The sequence below is a fragment of the Filicampus tigris genome, chromosome 1 (genome assembly GCF_054856515.1).
Source record: "Filicampus tigris isolate MCC_2025a chromosome 1, RoL_Ftig_1.0, whole genome shotgun sequence".
Classification (NCBI taxonomy): domain Eukaryota; kingdom Metazoa; phylum Chordata; class Actinopteri; order Syngnathiformes; family Syngnathidae; genus Filicampus; species Filicampus tigris.
The window spans coordinates 17,790,990-17,814,301 of NC_141217.1; the positions used below are offsets into that span (position 1 = coordinate 17,790,990).

Genomic DNA, 23,312 nt, shown 5'->3' on the forward strand with positions numbered 1-23,312 from the left:
TAACAACCAATCACGCCTCACCTGTTTTCTGAAACTGAGCCATGATTGGTCGTTACCTGAGCCCCGAGACACTGTGGTGTCATTTTATTTGACGGAAGTGACAAAATGGCCGCCCCTGAGCTAGCTAAAAACGGGTGGATTGCTCATATTCCACAAACACAATATTAATCAGAATGCCGTGTTTACTTTAGACTAGTGGGCCTGCATAGAACATATTCTGGAAAAAAATATGTTTGGGTTGTCTTCCACTTTAACATCTTTCACCACCCTGCGCAGGCCAGGAGGTCACAGTCACAGCATGGGGAGAAAACGGAATGCTCAATGATAAGATGAACTGTCAAATTCTACACTTACTCGACTATGAACTTTGGCTGCTTTGATATGTGAAAGCTGGTAATCCAGCGCTGTCGCTGTGATGGCAGCAATCCCTGACTGACGATGCACGACGACGGTCTGTCGGCCTGTTAAAGATGAGAAAGAAAAGAAATTGCTACATAAAGAAACTCAATCAAAGAACTGCAGCAATGAAAGTCGGGGCATTCAATTCAGCGATACCGTCTTCCAAAAAAGATCATCAAGAGACATGGAAGATTAGGCCTCTTAAAATACAACATATCACCAAATTGTAAGAACAGACAATTTTACCATGCAATTTCATCTGTTTGTTTTCATCCTCAAAAAGTTGAAGTGTCATGGGTAGGATGGGCTCAATCCAGGCCAGGGACACGTTGGTTGATTCCCACACTATGTTGAGTGAGCTGAAATTGTCAAACTTCCGACCTTGTTGATCAAAAGCGGCAAGGTCCAAAACTGACTTGCGGTAATTTGAAACTGGTACCTAAAAAAAAACAAATATTCGATCAATTATTCGAGCATTTGATCATTTCACAAAAATACCATCATCACAATGCTGAGGTGATTTGAAAATCAAAGAGGAGGAAATGACATGCCTACCACGTATTTGTTCTGCTGCAACAGAGGGCACGAGAGTTCCAGCTGTGGACTGGCGTACACTGGGAAGAGGGTGAGGCGTGACGGAGGAGCGCAAACAAACTTTACAGATGCCCGCTCGACAGCGGGATCAGGGTTGGTCACACTGGCCTTGTTACTCACGTTCACCTCCAGCATCTGCACAATCATGATGGATCACGACAAAGCTCTGACAGTGGCTCACTATGACTAATACGTTGCTTCTCTGGGATCAGAATCGTATTGTACAAAGTAACTTTCTGCCGGATTAGATGCTGTGGCCAATGCAGTATACAAACAAAATAATTTTCAAGCTAGAATGTTAAGCACTTATTTGTGTAGTCAAAAGAAGAAAAAGTCATGCCTGACATTATACATCCAATACATTATTTACCGGTAGTTGGCATGGACGAATTAATTACCTGCTCTCCCAAGGCCCTGCAGGTTGCTATGACCAAGTGCTGGTCATGATTATGGGACAGTGGGCTCATCAGATTAAGGTTCACACTTTGCTCATCCTCGGCTTTCAAGTCACAGAAGAACTTAGAGGGCTCCAGAACCCAAGGCCGAGGCCCACCCTCGAACAGCATCTCTTTGGAGGAACCCAGTGTCACTACAGCCACAGACACGGGGTCAATAGCCTGCCAAATGACATAGTTTTAAGGCAATTACTGTAATTAACACATATGATTATGTTTCTTTGGTTATGTTTAAGGATTTATGTGAAGAGACTATCTGGTAGCGTTGGGCGAGATACAATCCAATACAATATTATCTGTATCGCGCATTTCACAACAGCTACAGCTGTAACAAAGCACTTTACATACAACAACAAAGTAGCCATAATAATAACAAGTGATGACAATATATATTGTGGATAATATCATCTATCGTGCCACTTCTCTCCAACTGTCTCTATCTTTTAGGTAATTTGTTAATTTTATATAGCAGCACTACTGAATGTATTATCTGATACAGGTCTTTTTAATGTTGATTCAAAATACTGAGAAAAGGTATGCAGTCATAGTGTTTTCGAATTTTTAAATAGCTGGAAATATCAGTATCGTGGTATTATTATGATATAAAAGTGCCAATTTTTTGAAAGAGGATTTTTTTTTTCCAAATCACCCAGCACAACCATCAGGTATTAATTTAATCAAAACATGAATTCCAACTTAAATTTGAGGAACTGTAATGAAATACATAGCAGCACAAAGCAAGAAAGTCAAGTGAGTCAATCTCTGCAGAACTAAGCGGAGAAACACTAACAGTAACAATAAAATCTGCACAAGTTTTGAGAAAAATGCCCCCAAGCAAGTGTCGAATCAAAATGCTTGTTGTAAACTGGATATTACGTTCAGCGAGAGCAAATCTGTGAGTACTTCAGGAGTATTGAAATGTTCCACATTAGGGTATTTGTCACCTCATCAAAACATGTCATACTGTTGAATTTTGCATTCCGCTACAACAGTTTGAGACCATCTCATTCCTATGCAGCAGAGAAGCGTACTTGTATAAATCAGACTAGCAAGCGTAAAATGCATAATCAAAATGCACAGAGCTTGGAAGAAACCCAAGAGCGGAGCAGTTGAAGAGCCACTGATCATCCCATTTCTGCCTTAATTGTAAGGGCGGGCTGTGTGTAAGAATGTGCAGGTGTGTGCACGAGTGGCTTAGAGGACAAAGGCTAATTGGCCTTTGAGGCAAGACTAAGAGACAATCACAACAATGGCTTGAGGGATCATTTGTGATCCATTTAGACTCTGTTGGTGTGTTGTAGCAGTCAATGGGAAAGAGTCAGGGTAGCTGTTGGATGAACAAAAACTGCCCCACGAGGAAATGAATGGTTTTGAGATGAGTCAACGTGCATTAATTATTATTTTTTTAAGACTTACGCTGAGGGGAAGATAAGCTGCAATAGTGATCTTTGCACTGAGGTGAACGTTGCCATGGGTGTAGTTGACCGAGAGCGTGGTGTAACCTGGGGCCAGGCCTATGGCTCTCACCCCACTGCAGTGGCCTTGGCCTGGAGCCAGTCGACCTGCAAAGGCAGAAACAGAAAAATGGAAGTATTCAAATACCCGCAATTGTTCACAAAGACACTCATTTACCTCCCTATAACACAAAAGACTAGTGTCTCCCAACTTACTTTTTCAATTAGTAATTGGAGATCCAACTAAAGAAAACTTTCTTATAATACAGAACAATGTGAAATTCAACGCCCCATAAATGTGTCCTTCCGAAAACACAGATCGATGGTGTATTCAATGTATTGATGGTCATACTGCTACAACCGACAATTTAATTGACTAAGAAGACGCAAAATAAATTGTGCTTTTACCCGCAAACGCATGATTCACCTAAGTGGACTGTTCCAGCTGCACAACTCGTGACCAGTGGTAGCTCGCATTGACAAACTGTACTAAACAGAACGATCAATGAACAACAACATAAAAGAGCATCTATTAGTTAGTGAGCTTTATGATGGAAATTCTCCTGTGAGTGAGACAACTGGCAACAAGAGGAAGAATTTAATCTTTTATGCACTGAAGCAGCTGCGAAACATCGGCATACATTTGCAGACTCGCCTTCAAGCTGCTGAAAGATGCCTTGGGTTTCCTCATCAACCTGCAGGTCAAAGTGGGAGCAGTCACTCAACGTGACGCGCTCCATCCCCTTTTCCTCCAGGAGGCCAAATATACTGAGCGGTAGGTCGAGAATCATGCCCACGCGGGCCTCCACTCGGCAGGGGGCAAAGTCCATTGCCACAGGTTCAACGACGTATACCTATAGGAAGGCATTTATTCAAAGTCAGTGTCAAAGTTCTGGGATGAGAGTCTACACAAGTTTCAGTTGATGAAGCTCCAATGTCACTAAGTAATTGTACTAACAACCTTGACAAGCAAAACAACAATGGAAAACATTTTGATGTTCTTTTTATGCTAAAAGGGAAGTCGACCCCAACCTTTTTTTGTCAAGAATATGTTCTATGCACGGCGGCACGGTGGTCGACTGGTTAGCACGTCAGCCTAAATCGAGACTAAATAGACTAAATCGAGGAAGGCAATCTGATTACTGCTGCACTGTGTTTTTAAACAATGAAATTAGTTGAATATTCAGGTTTGGCAAGAGCGTGTCACCTGTCATATTGTTAAATCATTGTTGTACTGTATTTCACTGTATTAGCACTGAATACAAGAATTATGTATAAGTACAAGTATACACTGCTTTTCTCAGTTGAGAAAAAAAATAACATGTGTTTTCTATCCATCTTCAGTAGATCCGTTCTCATTATGATAAAAATGCAGTAAATGCAGGCAAAAACACAAAACCACTTCCTTGAAAAAGGTAGTAAATCACCTGGCTGATGTGTATACTGTACTTTTATTGTCATCATTTAACGACTAGAGTGTAGGAGCCTAAATTCGATTTAAGTTAAATCATTATTTGGATAAGCAATTATTTATGTTTATTCTGATAGGAGACTTTTTGTTATAAACAAGTTGGGAAAAAAAATAAATGATCACATTTAAGTGTTTAATCACTTGCATACCTATTTAAGTTCCTGTGTGGGCGGAGGGAGGGTTGGATGGATGTGATGCAGCCGGTCAGGCAACACGGAGTAGAGCCACACAGTTTTTTGACCTCACTCTCCCTCACTCTCCCTCTCTCTCTTTATATATTTCTTTCTCAACCTCGATTCTTTTATTACCCCCCCCTTTCTTTATATCGTGGTTATTTTTATATACGCCTAGTTCTTGATTTTTGTATGATCGATTTAGTTGCTCGACTGAACTAAGCCAAGGGAAGCGAATGGAGTTCAAGTTCATCGAGATCGGCGCGTCAAACTAACGCTTTACAAATTATGAACCTACATAGAGATCCACAATTCTGAATGAAATTGGATAAAGAGTAAATGAAATGGATTATCAATGACACTGGCAGAGTCACTGTACCTTCATCTCTGCAAAGTGGAGTGGATTGCGGATATCCTGGGCTTTAACAATGCTGGCACCAATGTGACTGGCCGTCGCCATCACGCCTTCGACAGTCACTGTGGCCACACTTGTGTTGGAGGAAGACCAGCTGAAATGTCCACTGCCGCCTGTTGCCTATCCAAAGCATTGAGCAAAAACTCTTCAAATACAACTCTCAACAACATTGAATGGTAATGGGTCAGTATTTGAGGTAACTGCCCAAAACACTTCACTTCACTTCATCTTGCTCATACCTTTATTGTGTACTGATAAATGCCGACCTTGGGTTGCCATGGGAACGTGAGAATACTGGGACTGAGAACTATAGGCTTAACCTGCTCATTGTGGACAGGGTTGGTGAGTGGGTGAACGCCGGCGTTCTAAAAGCAGAACAGACGACACAGGAATTGACTGGCCACTGAATTCTTAGGGAAGAAATACAGGTTCTAAACACACTTGCCATTTTGAAATTAAAATGAACAAGTACAAACCAAACTTACTTCATCCTCCCCAAATTTTACAGTAGCATCAAAGACACTAAGGCCGTCTTTCATAGCTTTGACACTCTGATTAGATCCATTCTGGGAAGAGTGCAAAATGTCAAAGTATTCCAAAGGAAAAACAGAGTCAATCTGGATATTCTGCCAAGAAAAGAGGAAGAAAAGCAACATGAATAGCTGTGCTTTATGCGGCATTGTATGAAAAATAGCCACAGTAAAGCTGTGAGCTGTAATAGACCGTGTATTGATAGCAAGAAGTTATGACATAGCTGGCATCACGGTATGGAAACGGGCATCAGGTCCGTGACGTACTTCCGACCTCGCAGTGAATCTCGGACTAATTACTGTCCGGTTAATTCTTTGCCCTGTTCGCAATAGATGCAAGATGAACGAACATTAAAATTCGAGCGCTTCGATGTTGTGCAACTATTGTTGGCGACTAAAACCTTTCAAAGTACAATGAATTTGAAACTTGCCGATATTGATGATATTGTCTGTTACATATCGCTGCGTGCCAAGAAACAACCAACACACTCACGTTGTTTCCACTGCGCTTTGAGGACGGGTGGATGCTGTCATGTCATCTTCCAAACCGCTTATCCTGTACAGGGTCGCGGGGAGGTGCTGGAGCCCATCCCAGTTGACAATGGGCGAACTGGGCGAAAGGTAGACTACACCCCGAACTGGTCGCCAGCCAGTCGCAGGGCACACACAGTCACCATCACTAAGCGGGAACCGATCCCACGCTGCCCGCACACAAGTCACGCGAGTGTACCGCTACACAATCAGTGACTCACCGGCGGATGCTACTTTCGGTATTCGACTGAAAGTACCTTTCACCTTTTAATCGTTTTTCTGTCCGTTAATTTTCCCGCTGTCGTGAATGAAGCAGGAAGCAAAGCGGGGGCTATTTATACTGTATTTTATTTAACATATCCAATAAAGAACAAAATACATGTAATATTTATAAATATGAAGTCTACATAGAAATAAAACAACATAACGCTAGGGGTTATAATGAAACGTATATTCAATGTAAACTTATACAAAAACAAGATCCATTAGAAGTCGATAGTTTTGTTTTTTGTTTTAAAAATAATCCAGTATAAACCAGGCCGACGAAAATGTCCGATTGAAACAATATAATGCTTGAACTCGTTCCTGCATGCAACAAAGCATGGCTTCCTTCGTATAAACCTGCTTTTATGTACTTATATAAATATATTATAAGCGGATTCATCAAATACACATTTGATTTGAAAAGTCCATATTTCCGAAATAACCCAAAACTCAGGATCAGGAGGTAGGGATGGTCGTCCAGTAACCGAAGGGTTGGCTGTTCGAATCCCGCTCTGTCCAAGTGCATGTGTCGTTGTATCCTTGGGCAAGACACTTCACCAACCTTGCGTCCAGTGTCACTCAGACTAGTGTATGACTGTGAATCTTTTGTGTGGTGGTCGCAGCGGCGGAGCCATGGGTGGGCATGGTAGGCCCACCCAGATTGACAGACTGCCCACCCAGTGGGATTCATGAAAGAAATATATATACTTTTTTAGGCAATTATTATTAAATTATTTTTGAATTTATGTTTCGTTGTGTTTTTTTAAATTTTATTAATTATTAAGAATGGCATAATTGCGGTTGTCTAAGGAAGATCTGAACTTCATATTATTCAGTTTGTCATTTTATTTGAATATACGATGTGCTGAGACAGGGGGATTGTGCTGAGTGAGAGAAATATTCAGGCCCACACAGATTTTTCCAAACCCACCCATTAGCCACGTTCTGGCTCCGCCCCTGGGTGGTCGGAGGGGCCGTTGGCGCATATTGGCAGCCACCGTTCCGTCAGACTGTCCCGGGGCAGTTGTGGTGACAGAATGTAGTTTTCAACCAGCAGTGTGGAAATGTGCGTGCATGAACAATGTATCCAATGTCCACTGTAAAGCGTCTTTGAGTATCCAGAAAAGCGCTGTTTAAAACTGATGGATTAATTATTTTTTTAATGTAACTTGTCACAAAAATACATACGCACAATGACAAAATAGATGAACCACAGTCCCAGGAGAGTCAGAACAGAAGCTACTCACATCAACGTCTTTCTCAAACTATTTTAAATGCAGGTCTTAGTTGGATAAATCCGATGAACAATTTAAAATGATATTTCTTTAATCTTATTCATAATTAAGTAACAATTAGGTAAAAGCCATACTTTCTTCAAAATGACAATATATCATCCACAAAGACAGACCAAAATGCAACCACGTGAGGTGATATTAGGTAATATCTGAAAAAGGACTCTTATTTTGTTCTTTCTAGAAGATTTGGAAGTGAGAACTAATTTGCCAACCACTGGTGAGATCTTAAGTACATCACGGCCCTGTTGCACGGAGTTTGTCGCCAGGATTAATTTCATTGTGACGGTTTTATCTTTACTAACATCAGACAGGTAGAGTTTGTTGCCAGATTTATCAAGTACTTCAATCAGTATATCATACTCTCGACCCGTTTCCAGAATCCAGCTGTTTTCTGGATGAATTTTGAAACCTAAATGAAATACACAGGTTTGAAAAAGACTCTTCTCACACTCACTTTTCACTTTCAAACAAAAATAAACGGGAGTGACACTACTCACCTAAGTAGGCAGGTTCCACCACGTCTTCCCAACAGACCTGAATAATAGTAGTAAGGAAAATTGAACCAGACACTGTACAGCTGGGGCAAACAGAACCCTAAGGAGGGGCAGGCCACTCAAAGTTAAAAGGCAGCTGCATGGAAGAAGAGTTTGAAACATCTTACTGAAACATACTTTTCTATACAACTAACTCACTGCACCATAATCTTTGTATATACTGTAGCTGAAATGATGTGTGTGACTACTGACTAGAGTGTTAATGCCCTACCTTAATATGACATGGGGGAAATAAATTATAAAAAATACTGTACTACTCTGCTCGCATCTTACTTGACCTACTAGCGTAACAGACAAACAGCTCCATCAATGCAACCTAAAAACATTAGGTTATGGTCCGGCACAACCCATACCAGCATATTAAGTCCCCAAAGGAATGCAGACGAGCATATTTCAGAAGGATACTTTTATGGTCGAGCGCGACATTGATGTGTCCCAGTTGAGTAGCTGTAACTGTGAAGGTTCTTTGATCCAGACGTGCGACGGCAAGTTCATATTGATCACATGGCAATGAAAGCTCTTGAAAAACAATAGGAAATAAAAATATACTATCTCAAGATTAACCCTGACAGTCAAAGGAAAGCTCCACTAAGCAGTCTTACCGGTTATTGAGCCCTGTCTTATCTTCAGGACTTGGAATCGGATTGACGTTCCGACCAGCAGGTAGACGTCATGTGCAGGGCTCAGCAAGATGTTCTCTAAAATCAGTAGTTTCACCTCAGCTGCATTCACACCCTGCAGCACAAATATCACAGCAACAAAGTAACAGTTTTATCAAAAAAACATGTTAATCATTAATTATCTGCATCTTTCTGAAAATGTGTTTGTGAGCAAGCTGTTCTGCATTACCACCCCACTGAAACAGAAACAGTGAGGCTATAATCGAATCTATTTGGGTGCCCACAGCGAATCAGGAGCATGATGGTTTGTCACAGCTTTTAAGCCACGTGCCCTTCCGGGCGCAATACAATTATATTTAGCCGCTTTCAAGGTGGGAAAAGTTGATAATTAGCATAGCAGTCGGTTGTCATGCCAACGGAAGCTGTACTCTGCATTTGCATAATACTAGACTGCCTCCCCCAACCCAAAACTGAGCCATTTCAACAAGATTGTCACAAGTGAATGTTAAGTGTCCTGGAATTTACTACATTTTGCTCAGACCTGGGGAGTCCGTCCCTGGGGCGCACCGGTCGGACCCTCCGGCCCGGCCGGAAGCCCATTTTTGGGGTGGGGGCTGACAAATTTTAAAAAAGGTCTGGGCTAAGGACGGCCGGAAATGGATTTTAGTCCGGCCCAATAATCGGCCCTCATGCGTGTGATGTGCTCGTGAGGCGGCCAAATTTCATCTCAGACTACTCTGTGAAAGGCTTCTTTTTAGGCTTCTTTCTAATCCCGCATCGGCGTGAGCGACAACTGCCGCATTGATTCACATAACCGACACATTGTGCTATTGGCCACAGGTCTGCAACACATGCAATGCACACATCAGGAATTGTTGCTGCTCTGATCGGTCCATTATGTTGCACACACAGACACCATCACTAAGCGGGAACCGATCCCACGCTGCCCGCATTATGTGCTATTATGTAGCAATGACACACAATTTCCCCCAGAGGAGAGGATGCACCATGCAGCTCGTTGCTGCTGCAAAGCAAACTAGTTTGTCAGCAGTGTGGATGTTATGTCACGTATGTGTGTGTAAAGAACCTATTCACATACGTTTCCCCTTAGCCGCCACCTTCCAGATCGTTTTCACAATCAAATTAAATGCATCGTCTAGTCATCTCGGTCCCTTCATGCTTGTAGCAGGCAAGATATCCATTGTTGTCGTCGTCTTTTTGAAGCGATGCCCCCCGACTTGGACGCCGGCACATCAAGGTGGAGTTCATGCACTTCTTCTGTCTCGTCTTCACTACGCCTAAATACGCCGTAGCAAACCTGCTGTGTATAGTGGTTTGCTGGCATGCTTTTACTTTGAAGGCCGGGAAGTGTGAAGGAGGGGAAGTGTGGAAAATAAGTAACTTGTTGAATGCTTGCAGACTTGTCTGTTGGACCCAAATAATTATACAATACGACAAAACCAACCCCAGAGCTCGCAGTGGAAGTAAGCACACACAGCAGAGTAAGTACTAGTGACGCGTTTGAAGCATGTTCGAAGCGTGTTCACAGCGGGTTTGAATAGTAAATTAGCCAGCTAATGGTCTTTAAATAAACCTCTTCCGTTAACAAATCTCCCGCGGTGGCGTCATGCACGTTTTTTTTTTTTTTCTACGGGGTGGGGGGGGCGGGTGATAATTTTTTATGAATAAAGGCAGGGGGTTGAGGCCGGAAGGGTACCCAGGTCAAGGATGGAGGATTGCGATCAGACCGGCAAAAAAGAGTCAAGTGCCCAACTCTGCTTTTGCTTAGTTTGATAGAAGAATACGAAAGAACTTTAAGACACTTGGGAAATTTGGGAGGGAAAATGCATTAATGTCTGCTTTATTTCACTGCCTACAAGCTGTACTTAATTTCAAACTTCAAAAATGAATGTAATTGACAAGTACCACTATTTTCAAAAAGGTATACGTTTTCACACCTTCTCACTCCTTGTTCACAGTTTGTCACCTATATTGGCATCTTTTCCCATTGTCGCGGAAAGGGAGAGTCGTTAACTCAAGTTAACTTTTATTTTAAGACATACCGGCCATATACGTGTGAAATTGCAATTCAGGTAGGGACCGATGATTATCCCATCTTGCTATTTTTAGATCCCTCCATCAGTGGAGGTTTGCGGTCACACAGAGGCCACAATTTAAATTCTTGTCGTCTTACAACACTAGGAACTCCTCGAGGCTGTCTGACACCCAGCCAATACATTTGAATATATGTACTGGAAAAGTCTTGTTTTATCTTACTTGATACAGAAATTCTTGGATTTTAGCCTTCGCTGTAGCATGTCCTGTTTTCAGGCCTGACACTAAAATGATTTTGCCCTGTTTTCCAACACGCTCCATTCTAGATATTTATCCAGGAGGTGTGTATGTGGACTCAGTGTGGGGCAGCACCGTCAATCAAACTGTCAAACTCATATTTGTTGCGGGCCACATCATAGTTATGGTGTACCTCGGAGGGCCATTACAACTGTGAAATGCACAATCACTTTATATGATGACATATACACAAATTGATGGATAGTTTTGAAATCAGAAGCCAATAAATGGTTGGTTAATCTCTTTTCAATTTATTTTAAAAGAGGTATTGGTAACAAATGTTTGCAATACCTCATGTCAAGTCAACACGTGATTTGCCTTCGCGGTCCACATAAAATGATGTCACGGGCCGGCCCGGATCTGGCCCCCAGGCCTTGAGTTTGACACCTATGGATTTGAGGAGTATTTCCCTTTTTAACATGGCCAAAACAGAGATAAGGGCTTTTTGGCAGTGACTTTTATCACTGGGTTTGTACAAAAACAACTCTCACCGTGTATTGAGGTGTTGAACAATGTGGTGTATATCCTTTCGCAGGCTTCCAAACTCCCTAACCCTAACCCTAACCCTTCAGATAAGGTACAAAAGCCAAATGGATGGGCTGTTGACGTTCTAGTTTTAACCACCTTTTTCACTCCCCACCATCTGTAGCAGACCTCAGTGGCTTCCAGTGTGAAGTTAATTCGTGTAACTCTGGAAACAGGCAGCAGCACTTTGGGCATATTAAGTTTGGAGCAGCTACTGTTTTGAAAAACGCCTATTAATGACAGCAAAACTAACGCCAACTGCATTTCCGCTCAATCAATGTGACTTATTGGTAGCGAAACTAAAATGAATAGAAACCGCAACAAACGAATTTTGCCTCATTAAAATGTTGCTAACGAAACAATCGTGGCGCTGCTGTGAATCTCCGTAAAGAGAACAAACCTATTTGTCAACTCAAAAACATAGCACATGAACCGAAACTAATATATAACGGTCACCCACCATTCGCAACTACAGTACTGTACTGTACTGTATTGAATTTGAGAGCCGGCGGGGAGTGCGGAGACGTCACTCGCCAACGTGAATGACGCGTTTTCTTAAAGGCACACTCACATTTAAAACGCTGTCGCTCTCCAAGCATGCGTCTATCACTGTAATAATACCTTGCAATAACTCAGGGTACTCAGTTTTCACTTAATCCTTCCAGTACCAAAAAAACATTTAAAACTCAAGTCACCTAATCTGATTCATTATCTTTTAAACAAACCACACGTTGTCAAGCAGTATTCCCTCTGGTGCAGAGTGAAGTAACATGGAACTTGTTTTAAAGATCCCATTCCATCAAAATCCATAACATACGTCAAAATGAGACTGTGACGTCAAAATGAGACTGTGACCTGGTTTAAAGCTTACTTGTCCTGTGTGATATGCTCCTGGATGGCCCCGAGCGAGTGCAGGCTGTCAGCGCCCTGCAGCAGCCTGCAGCTCGCCAGGTGCCGCTGGTACCGCTCCTTCAGACAGCCGTTCTCCGCACACAAGTTGCACACTTGCCGCTCCAGCTCCTCGACCCGCGCCCGTTGTCTCTCCAGCAACTCCTGCTGTGTCTCGATGATCTTGTTGAGCTAAATACTCCGCAGCCCCGTCGGGGTTCTCTGTGGCCGGGCTGTCCATGTCATGGCTCGCGTGTCTGAGCGACGCTCCATCAAGGGAGCTCCAAGCACAATGCTTGGGCGGGTTGTTGCCCCTTTTACGCCAAGCCATTGCCTGTGACAGTAGAATCCGGAATAAATGCGTTCTGAGCCTTTCCAGACACTTAATTGTCGGCTCTCGGTCACGCACAAAGTGTTGTCACAATGAGCTCGTGGCCACATGTGACGGGTTGTTCACGGACGCGAGGCTGGCACGTCCACGCCACCGCGGGGCCAGTTTTTCACCAGCGCCTCTGTTGTGGATGCACAAGCGCTACATGACTGAATTTATAAACGCCCCTCTCACGAATGAGTTGATGCTCCTAAGGTTTTCCACCTTACCTGGGGAAGAGGGAAATATTGCAGAACAACCTAACTGGTGCAGGAAAAAGTATTTCACGTCAGCTGTGCAAGCATGTGGATTTTTTTTCCAAACATAACATTCATTGACGTCACTTGACAGAAGCTCTGCAGTCAATAATATAATTTGGTTGGGGTGGGACAATAAATATGAGCAATAAACATTTAACGTGCCCAGCTACTCAATTCGTGTGGCAGTTGCTGACATGTGGCAGGATACTGCGGGCATACAAATGACCCTGGTGATTATAGGACCCACCACAGTGGTCCAAAGCAGTGTCACAGATTGATAGGAGATATTTGATCAAGGGTCTCAGACCTTTTCAAAACCTTCAGGGAGACAGAAAGACAGTCCGTAATCCTCCTTGCTTATCTGCACGGAAGTCAACTGGCTGTGGATAAAATCTAGCCACCTAAATTGCACTCCTCCAATTTAAAACCATCAGTTTTGTGGGCTGTAGTTTTTATTGCCGTATGTACACATGATAACACTGAAAGACAAATGCAAACATCAAACAAAATAAATGGTAATACTTTGAGGAACAAACATAAAATTACTTCATAGGGATGTTAAAAGTGTGTGTCATTGATGGATTGTGGCAATTGTTAATTTAGGTCAATATGTACACTTTGCTCACCGTATTTCTAAGCTTTAATGGCTGTGCCATGACAACACATGGGCTAAATTTGATCACTTTTAAATTTGAAGATGCAAATTTACACAAGGAAACAAAGTGTGGAAGAGGTAAAAAAAAAAAGACATTCTACAAGCCAGTTAGGCATCACTGTAATGCAGTGTTTTTCAAACTCTGTGCCGATATTGTCAGGTGAGCCGTGGGAAATTATCTCATTTGTGTGCCTGTGCAGGAGATCCCCTGGCAGCGTAATCGTGTCTTTACAACATTGTAGTACTCTTCCATACCAGCAGGTAGCAGCAGCAGGTAGCTAAATGTCTTTGTTTAGAGACAAGTGAATTAGTGACATGTGTATCCAAATAGACCCATGTTTCACTTTTTTCTTTGTGTTTATTTAATTCCTATTCAATATGTTATAATATAAATGTTTAAAATTATTCAATGTTAAAAAAAATGCTTATATATAACACTTATATTGTTAAAATATTTTTTTTTTTCACAATTTCATATGGTGGTGTGCCGCAGGATTTTTTCAATGAAATAAATGTGCCAAAGTTTGAAAAACACTGCTGTAATGCATAATGCATACAGCATAGCGCCTACAGGAAAACAGAAATTCAGCATGTCATGCTTAACATTTTCCCAACAAAATCAAGACATTTTCACGGAAATCAGTCTTTTATCAGTATTCAGTGATACTGTAATCTCAGTACCCAGTACGGCAAACAGATCAAAGCAAAAATTGAAGACTGTCACATTTTGCTCTCTTACAGTGAAGCAACTCAACTCAAGACAGATGCTTGAAATCTATTACCGTTTCACATTACTGAACTAAAGAGAAGCTGCACGCATCATGGCTCAAACCGATAAAACACCTCAGAACTGATGATGCACATTTGAAGGATTTGTCACATATTAGGCTGTTTTCGGTGGGCAGTTGAACATACAGTAATTGGTTTAGGCTACAATAACAAACTATAATATTTCCTCTAAGTTTCAAGTCAGTTTTTTTTGTCACAAAAGAATGCAGAGTTTACACGAAAACTGTGATATGCGGGCAAAGTCAAACAACATACAGAACACGCTTATTGAGCACAAACAAGAAACATGTCTATAAGACAGGCTCTATAATAGGTGTTTCCGTTAACAATGGAGTGGTCTTGTATAACAGGATTCAGCAAATAACAGCACAAGCACAATCAGCTATAGAAAGTTTCTTACACTCACACAAACACACACAAGCAGGTATTTAAAGGCCTTTGTAAGTCTTGTATATTATTGAAACACAATGATTTTGCGGTCACATGCCACAGCTTTCATTCTGAGGGGGATGAGGTACATTCGGTGATGACCGTCTGTGGGACAGGAAGGGATGATGATGAGGGCTTCGTCAGGACATGTAGTCGGGAGAGTAGAGACGCAACCTGGGGCTGCTGTTTACATCCAGACGGGGTACAGAGTGGTTGAAAGAATCTAGGGCTGAGAAAAGAGCCAGGAGGAGTGTCAGTAAAGAGAAAAGGTTGCACTGCGTGCTTTGGGTTCAATTAGCAGAAGTGCTCATTTGCAACACATTTCTTCAAACTGTCTTGCTGACAGATTCAATTAAAGTCTTCAAAAGGGGGCTGAGAAAACGTGGACAAAGTTATATCACTGCAGCAGTACGACTGTGCTCGTGCAGTTATCTTTTTAGGAGGATCACTCCAAATGAAAGTAGTAAAAGTGCTACTTTCCTTTTCCCAAAACGTTCTCCCATTTATAGATCATCTATTAGCGATGGACAAATGAAGCTTCATAAAGCACTTGTAAATTTTTAGCAAATGAGTAAAATAAACAGATGTATTTGGTAAGGTTCTTTGCAATGGGGAAATGGCCCAGTGAGAATTCAACAAAAAAGCCTATGCCCAAGAAGAAAAAGAAGAGTACATTTCACAGAAAATACCAGAAGATCTACTTGAAATATGGAATTACGGCGACAAGTGATTCCCACGCATGAAGGAAGGTCGCTGTGCACAACAAATGTGCAGTCAGTGCAGACTTCAAAACTGATTCGTCAACAAATGTCAAGTGCCTTGAAAGCGTCACACTTGGTGGCTAAACGCCTCGCAAAGGCTAAAAAGTCATTCGATATTGATGGGGGGAAAAAAAAAATGGATTTGAGCGAAAATATGCTTAAAATAGTTTTGGCCGTTAGTATTTCTCAAAAGATGGTTGGCCAAGTTTACTTCACACAAAGTCTTTAAGCAGAGTTTGTTAATCTATCGTTGGGCCTTACCATGAAGGTCAGATCACATTTGATGATCGAGTTATGCAGGCAATTCCAAATTCACATACTTGTTTTTGCAAACGGTTTCATTCATTGTTTTTCTGACAGGAAACATCATTCAAACAGAGTCTTACCAGCGACAGGTGGAGGGGTCCTCAGGATCATGGAGGGTGGGTATGTTTGCTGCTTGGGAGAGAACACCGTGTGGAGAACTGCAGGAGACAAAACGGGACAATAGTGATTAGCTGACAATCACGACAACATCAAGGCTGAGGATCAGAAACAGCACATTCAAACAGGAAAACATGCATGGTGGGGAGAGCCACAATGTATCAGAAATCCTCCCATCATTAGAACGCTATCCAGTGCGTAGTGTACGTACTGCTTTAAAATGTAATGACATGTTTCCTTTTAAACATACTGTATGCAGACTAAATAACTACCACCTCACATCGCCAAAAAGAAACTATTAAATGTTGATGTCAAGCTTTAATCATTGCGACAAATGACTATAGTGACCATAATTCTCTGTTGGTTTTTTTTTTTTTGCACATATGAAACATACTTGTGTCAAAAAAGAAAGGATTGGCCTAAATTGGGCTACTTAACAGTGTTACAATGTTAATGTGGGAACTGACCCATGTTCTGAACACAAATGGCTATAATACAACTACATCCTGGTGTGTTACAATGAAGACAAACAGGTCCAGATTAAATTGATATACTAGTATTAACTGGCACCCTACCGATGATGACAATGGCTGTGCCGGCTAGCAGGGCAAAGAGGGTGAACAGCATCATCTGGTAAGAGTTTTTAAAGCCGTGTAGTGGGAGGCCCCCTTCTGTGTTAACAAGTGGTGCAGCAGCTGCTATGGAAGAAAACAGGATGAAATCACAGTCTAAATGTCTTCCAAGGCCTGGGAACAGCTACAACAAAGAACAAGTTATTAATTACAGCACAGGGAAGAAATGTTGTTTCAATACGTCCATGAAATCTGAATGGAGGGGTGCGGTGGGTGCTCGCCACACTAAAAGGTAGAACCTGTTTCACGACAGACCTGTACTAGCTGCAGCAACCTGTTTGGTAAAATCTTTCCTTCATAAATTTGATCTCACATGACGATTCCGCAAAAGGCTTTCTGAGATGCCAACATTCTAGATATTTTGTCAGGAACATTTTGATTTTGTCAAGAACATTTGCATCTCAGCCAGAACAACCATGAGCCATGAGAACGACTCAGAACAACATACATTTTTTCTTTCTTTGAATAGTTTCCAGTGACAAAATATTCACATCTATTGTTTTTTTATTTCAGTTTTGACATTCAATTCAATGTCTTTAAGCGATAGATCGGTGATATTCAGCATCTTGACGAGTATCGGCATCGGCCCTTTTAAAAAAAATCTGGCAGCAATTCCTAACTGTGTTAAATTAAGGGAACTATTTATTCAAATTTTGAGTTAACTTTATAAGATAAGACGCTGATTCTTTGGAACTATCTGCGCTGTTTGTTTTTGTTTGAAATTGAAACAAAGATAAGTGAACGTTCAACATTTCAATTATTTGGGAAAACGTTATTTACTGTAAGAAATTATAGGGAGCTATTTCCTCGTTTGAATTTACATTTAACTTTTAAATTTTTTTCTAATAAGGTCTAAAACAACAATGTTTTTTGTCAATGGTATGCTCGAAGACTTTCAACAAAGAGTTGGAGTTGCATTTTTTAAAATTTTGACGCCAAATTTTTCCCTTTTACTGAAAACAAATAGCAACTCCAAATATTGGTTATTGACCACCTTGACTACTAATAATCGGTATCGGCCCTGGAAAAAAAAAACATCGGTCTCCCTCTAATGTTAGGGCACTTAGTTGCTAAATAAACAATCATATAGTGTCAGTTCAGAGAATGACAAATTACAAGAAATATCAGGTTTTACAATCATTTAGCAAAGCTAAATTAATTATAAAAATAGTAAAATACGATACAATACAATTTTGAGAAGTTGGGATGACGTCGGCAAACAATATCGCGATTGGTTGGCTGGAACAGTCCAAATTTATGTCAGCCAGTCACAACCCACGGTACTTACAAACTCACTTGCAAACTACAAATTAATCTACCGTACATGTCGTCTCATCATTTCTGGAACATCTTCATCGTCCGCGGAATAAATGTCAACTGCCCTAACAAAATTGCCACACTGGATCACTTGGCTTTACAACAGCAGTTGGTCACTCAGAGGCAGCACAAACACACAACCATGTCATCTAAACAATATATGTCAGAATTAACTTACGTGAGTCATATCGGAATAAAAACAAATTGAGGCATTACTCGACTTTAAACGTTTTTAAATGACAACCTTATTGTGACTTCCCATTAAGCCACAGAGGAGAACTGACCTGGTCCATTTGCACCAGGCTCAGCCACGTGAATCAGAGTGACCGGGATGATGAGACTCTGACCCGAGGAGGCACTGCTAATGGTAATGGAAGCGGAGCCACCTGCTCGGAGGTCCAAAGCCCTGATGGTGTACTTTGACAGACTTGGGAAGCCGCTGGGTGCCTCAAACGCTTGAATACCAATGATGGGAGAACTGGAGACCAACTAAGAAACACAGAAATATGTTTCACTATATATTTTTTTCCTTACACAGAGCAAGGCATCATTATTTTTAGGAAAAATGTTGTTGCCCCTGACCTCCATGTCAGCTAGGGCAGCAGGTGGACCGTAGACTGTGAGCTCCGCAAATGGATGCAGGTTTGAGAGCATCAGCTCAGTCGGATCAGAGTAGAGGCCAGGCTCTACTGGCATCCTGGCGCTGACCTGCTCCCCAGAGAAGGCGCTGCCCTCCAGGCCAGCCTTCACCAGCAGGTTCGTCATGGACATGCTCAGAACTCTGGTCAACTGGTCTGCCATTGGCTGCAAGGTGATGGAACACGTGTACAAGCCTATGGCAAGGACAAAAAGTTAACAGGAGGCTGAGGATGACAGAATGATGAGAAATGTGTGTGAGCATAAACATGTTTGTGCACAAACAATACTGTTCTTAAAGTGAAGAAATTATACAAATATACTGATACGGGGAAGGGACCATTGGTTTTACCTAACACATTACCAAGTGCGTCTATTTCCGCTCTGCTCTCATCTCTGAATTTGAAGGTGAACGTTCATTTCAGTCATTCAGCCATTAGAACTCATTTGGAATTAGAAGAGTTGGTGTCGCTTTGAGCATGTTGTGGATTCTCTCAGAGAGGCAAGCTTTCATGCATTAGGGAGCCTCTGCAGCTCAATATAATCAACCTGGCACCTTTTATGGCTGCTGTTAAATACACTGCTTGGGCCACGCAGATATTGATTATAGCCTGTAAACTGTATTTACCTGTTCCCTCACATGGAGCAGGCACCCCAAGTTTGGTTCAAGACAACCGGGTTCGACAGAGCCCTGATGTCAAAACTATCAAACAGAGTAAGACTGAGAGGACAATGAAGCCTCAGATTTTTTTTTAAATTTAATTATGATATATAACTTAGTCAAATTGCCTGCCTCTTTGCCAGTTTGTCATTGTAAATGAGAATTCGTTCTCAACTGACCTACCTGGTTCAATAAATACTGTATATACATTCTCCAACTCATTACAGACCCACTGTAGGGCATGAGATGTCCCTAAGGGAATGTAAATTCTTACAAGACATACCAATGCTGGGATCAAAGCTGGTGTGTGTTTTAAAGACGCTGCTGGCAGGGAAATCAACAGCATCGCCGGTAAAGCTGAGGTGGCAAGCAACAGAGGTTTCGGGCTGCAGTTGCGCAATGGCTTCTGTCTGGATAGGGGAGCAGGTTCCTGCAGGAAAATTAGACTGGCATAAGCTTAAGGCGACAATAAACACTGTGGTTACATACATTTGATGAAGAATGGAAGGTGGAAGGAGTGACTTGATTTGATAAATTTCACTGTTAAATATATTCTAAATTGAAACTTTATGTTAACACATCAAGTCTGCATTTCACTTCAATGAGGGCCATGAGGCTCAAAGTGGAAAGCACTGTTGTGCAGGTTTTCACAATAACAGTCAACCATGCTGACTTGCAGTTACTCATCCGAGCAAGTGGCCTTCAAAATTGCATTAACATTTAACAATGGGGTTCTGTTTTGTGTTGATTAATGAAAAGCAATAACTCGGTGGACAAATAACTAAAATTTCAATATCAAAAGTGTTATTTGGACCAAGTACCGTATGTGCTTTTGTTGTTTGCAGCTTGATCATATTTATTCATACTTTTTAGTTTTAGTTTTCATGATTTTGTGATGATTGAAATATGTAGAGACAAAAGGTTGACTAAAGTTGAGTCCTTTCTGTACCGATGAGGTTGGTTCCTTGTCCTTGTCCTCGGGTTGTGAGTAAGACTTCAGTCGACTTGCCAATTCTGACTGGTGAGGCCTGTGCCATTGCGGCTGTCTTTGTAGCTGATTCCACCACAACCTAATATTCAGGAGAACAAAATAAATGAATTCAATTATCATGGCAGAATAAATAAAATCAGAAGCTTATCAAATTTAGTCGTGTCGGATGCATATTTAAATGAAAAAAACTTTACAGTTTAATTATACATAAAATAAGAGAGTATTTATACAAACATGCAGGTTCCATTCAGCTCAGGGGAGATAACACTAGGTGGACTGAATGAATGCAGTAATGCACAAAATAAATAAAAACTAATTCATCTCTCTACTTCATCATGAGTGAGCATCTTGTCATGCACACAGATTTGATTCAATTTTAGATGTGGCAAGTGATGATAGACACACTTAAAACTATTATGGCATGGGGTTCCCAACCCAATCTAAAAGAATGTAACAAAACTGACTAGTAAATGAAAATTGTTTTATTTTGTCTCCTTAATTTGAATTTAATTCTCAGGCTACCCTTTTTTAAACTCAAATTAAACAAAAATAAACAGTGTAACTTGAAAATAAACCGGTTCAATTAAAAAAAAATGAAATCAAAATAACTAACGCACCTGCCTTAAAGGGGAAGTCACCCCAATCATATTTTTTTTCAAGAATATGTTCTATGCAAGCCCACTAGTTGAAACAAGGCATTCTGATAAATATTGCGTTTGTGGAGTAAGAGTTAATCCACTCTTTTTCAGCCATCTCAGGGGGCCGCCATTTTCTCACTTTTGTCAACTGAAAATGACATCACAATCACAGCTGACCTTTTTCTGAAGTTGAGCCGTGATTGGTCGTTACCTGAGCCCTGAGTAGTTGTGATGTCATTTTCAGTCAACAGAAATGACAAAATTGAGATGGCTACAAAAGGGTGGATTTTGCTGCTTAACTCATATTCCACAAATGCAATATGAATTAGAATGCCGTGATTGAGCTAGTGGGCCTGCTTGGTTTGATTTCCACTTTAACTCTTAAGACAAATATAATACTGTATTTTCCACAAAATAGCAGAGTTGCTTTGAATAAGTTGAGTTGACACACGGCTGTGCTACAAGTTATTGTCTTCCTGGGGAAACAAGTTGTAGTGCACACATATACCATTTTATCGATGAGCTTATAAAATGACTTAAAATATTTACTCATCTTAAATATGGCAAACACTACTGTGGTATTCTACTTTTTATGTCATTGTGGTAAATTGCTCAGGGTTGGTACAAGGAGGTAGCAATGACAGAAGTAATCAAAATCTCTGGAAAAGAAAAGTGTGTGGCAATGGAAAAGTGACCACAGTGTCATGACAGTGCTTAGCTCCTTTGTGTTTTCAAGGGTTGGGGCGTGGCCTGGCATCTTTCAATATTTAAGATCTAATTCCTCAGTGAATCATTGCGAGCCCAATGTTGCTACTTTACTTGTACTATTGACCACCTGTTGGGTGGTTTAAGACTTTTACTTTGCCTCTTCCATGTCTGGTCTGCTTCTGGGTCCATATTCTGCTCCTCATGTCACACATAGGAGTTTAATATGAATAATATGAATAATAGAACATAATCGGCACGACAATGACTGACTGCCAGGAGTAAAATGATTCAAAAGTCAATTTAACATTAGGTATTATACGAGCTAAATTAGTACCATATTTTCTGGACTATAAGACGCGTTTTTTTTCCATAGTTTGGCCGGGGGTGCGATTTATACTCTGGAGCGACTTATGTGTGAAATTATTAACACATTATTACCTGTATATCATTTTACATGTTAATGGAACCCACATAAGGAAACAAATATAAATCCTAAAAGCTGAGGTCTTGCATCAGTCATACACGTACGGAGCGGAGAGCGGAGAAGATGAACAGAGAGATAATTACGACCGAATACATAAATACGACTTGGAAATATTCTACATGGTCGGGGATAAATAAAATACTTATTTAATCGATCTACGACCGTTTTGGTGAGTTTAACGTTAAAGTTTTAAAGTGAATGTTAGCTCAATGTTACCATCGTAGCTTGGTGGAAATGATGTGCACCAAGCGCACAATTAATTTAATAATTAATTTGATTTATTTCCTCCAAAAATGCGACTTATACTCCAGTGCGACTTATATATGTTTTTTTCTTCTTTATTATGCATTTTATGGCTGATGCGACTTGTACTCCGGAGCGACTTCGGAAAATACGGTAGCTATGGTCTATCAAGACACCATACTTTACCTCTCTATGTGTTTTTAAAACACCAGGTATGTCATAGTACACGGTAGCTGCACCATAGTCTCTGGCTACAGCTGCACCAGTCTTGGAGTCTACCTGGAGCACGGCATTGGCTGAGGAGCTCCAAGTACCATGGCCTCCTGCAGAGAAGAGTACCAGTAGATTTAAAAAGGTGCTCAAGGTGAAAAACTGTTCAGAGGATTTTACAGATTTACATCCTTCAAGTCTCTCACCATCTTGACTAGCCAGCTGAGCAGTAAAGCAAATGACGTCTCCCACCACCAGCCTGTGGGCCTCTCCTGGCTGGATGGCATTCTCCACAGGAAGCGGAATGTAGTCTGCCACAACAGTGTTTTCACTGTCGTGCACAGACAGCAGCGTGAGGCCTGTGTTGACAGTCCTGACGGTCAAAGTGTGGTTAGCAGGCCCAGACCCGAGCTGTACCAGGTCATCCCTGACAGATGGGAACAAAACAACCATTGTTGGAAATTTTGCACAGAATTAAGAAAGCCATCATTATGGTGCGTTTAGACAAGCTGTTGTGATGGCTGGTTTGATTCGATATGAAGTTAAAATCAGGAAATAGTTAACATATGAAGCATAACAAAGCTC

General features: G+C 41.2%; 2 protein-coding genes across 7 annotated transcripts in view; both read right to left on the reverse strand.

Annotated features, from left to right (window-relative positions):
- LOC147153062 (nuclear pore membrane glycoprotein 210-like) overlaps positions 1-12,970 on the reverse strand; it is a 29,154-nt gene extending 16,184 nt beyond the window's left edge. Inside the window, exons 1-13 of one of the 4 annotated variants that reach the window (XM_086023477.1) lie at positions 12,504-12,970; positions 8,738-8,870; positions 8,541-8,654; positions 8,079-8,115; positions 5,447-5,587; positions 5,201-5,326; positions 4,926-5,081; positions 3,558-3,756; positions 2,865-3,010; positions 1,392-1,610; positions 955-1,128; positions 646-838; positions 355-461 (exon numbers count right to left, since the gene is read on the reverse strand). In XM_086023477.1, coding sequence (XP_085879603.1) covers positions 355-461; positions 646-838; positions 955-1,128; positions 1,392-1,610; positions 2,865-3,010; positions 3,558-3,756; positions 4,926-5,081; positions 5,201-5,326; positions 5,447-5,500 — 1,374 coding nt within the window. In that variant the 5' untranslated portion in view covers positions 5,501-5,587; positions 8,079-8,115; positions 8,541-8,654; positions 8,738-8,870; positions 12,504-12,970. Of the gene's footprint in view, positions 1-354; positions 462-645; positions 839-954; positions 1,129-1,391; positions 1,611-2,864; positions 3,011-3,557; positions 3,757-4,925; positions 5,082-5,200; positions 5,327-5,446; positions 5,707-5,984; positions 6,569-8,078; positions 8,116-8,540; positions 8,655-8,737; positions 8,871-12,092; positions 12,113-12,503 lie in introns of those variants that run through there. The other 3 variants (XM_086023487.1, XM_086023468.1, XM_086023458.1) reach the window with 3 other exon arrangements.
- Positions 12,971-13,597: 627 nt separating this feature from the next.
- Positions 13,598-23,312, reverse strand: part of LOC147153063 (nuclear pore membrane glycoprotein 210-like) — a 32,225-nt gene continuing 22,510 nt past the window's right edge. Inside the window, exons 32-40 of one of the 3 annotated variants that reach the window (XM_086023397.1) lie at positions 22,934-23,154; positions 22,704-22,840; positions 20,403-20,523; positions 19,737-19,883; positions 18,739-18,989; positions 18,441-18,645; positions 16,783-16,902; positions 16,171-16,248; positions 13,598-15,252 (exon numbers count right to left, since the gene is read on the reverse strand). In XM_086023397.1, coding sequence (XP_085879523.1) covers positions 15,164-15,252; positions 16,171-16,248; positions 16,783-16,902; positions 18,441-18,645; positions 18,739-18,989; positions 19,737-19,883; positions 20,403-20,523; positions 22,704-22,840; positions 22,934-23,154 — 1,369 coding nt within the window. In that variant the 3' untranslated portion in view covers positions 13,598-15,163. Of the gene's footprint in view, positions 15,253-16,170; positions 16,249-16,782; positions 16,964-18,440; positions 18,646-18,738; positions 18,990-19,736; positions 19,884-20,402; positions 20,524-22,703; positions 22,841-22,933; positions 23,155-23,312 lie in introns of those variants that run through there. The other 2 variants (XM_086023388.1, XM_086023406.1) reach the window with 2 other exon arrangements.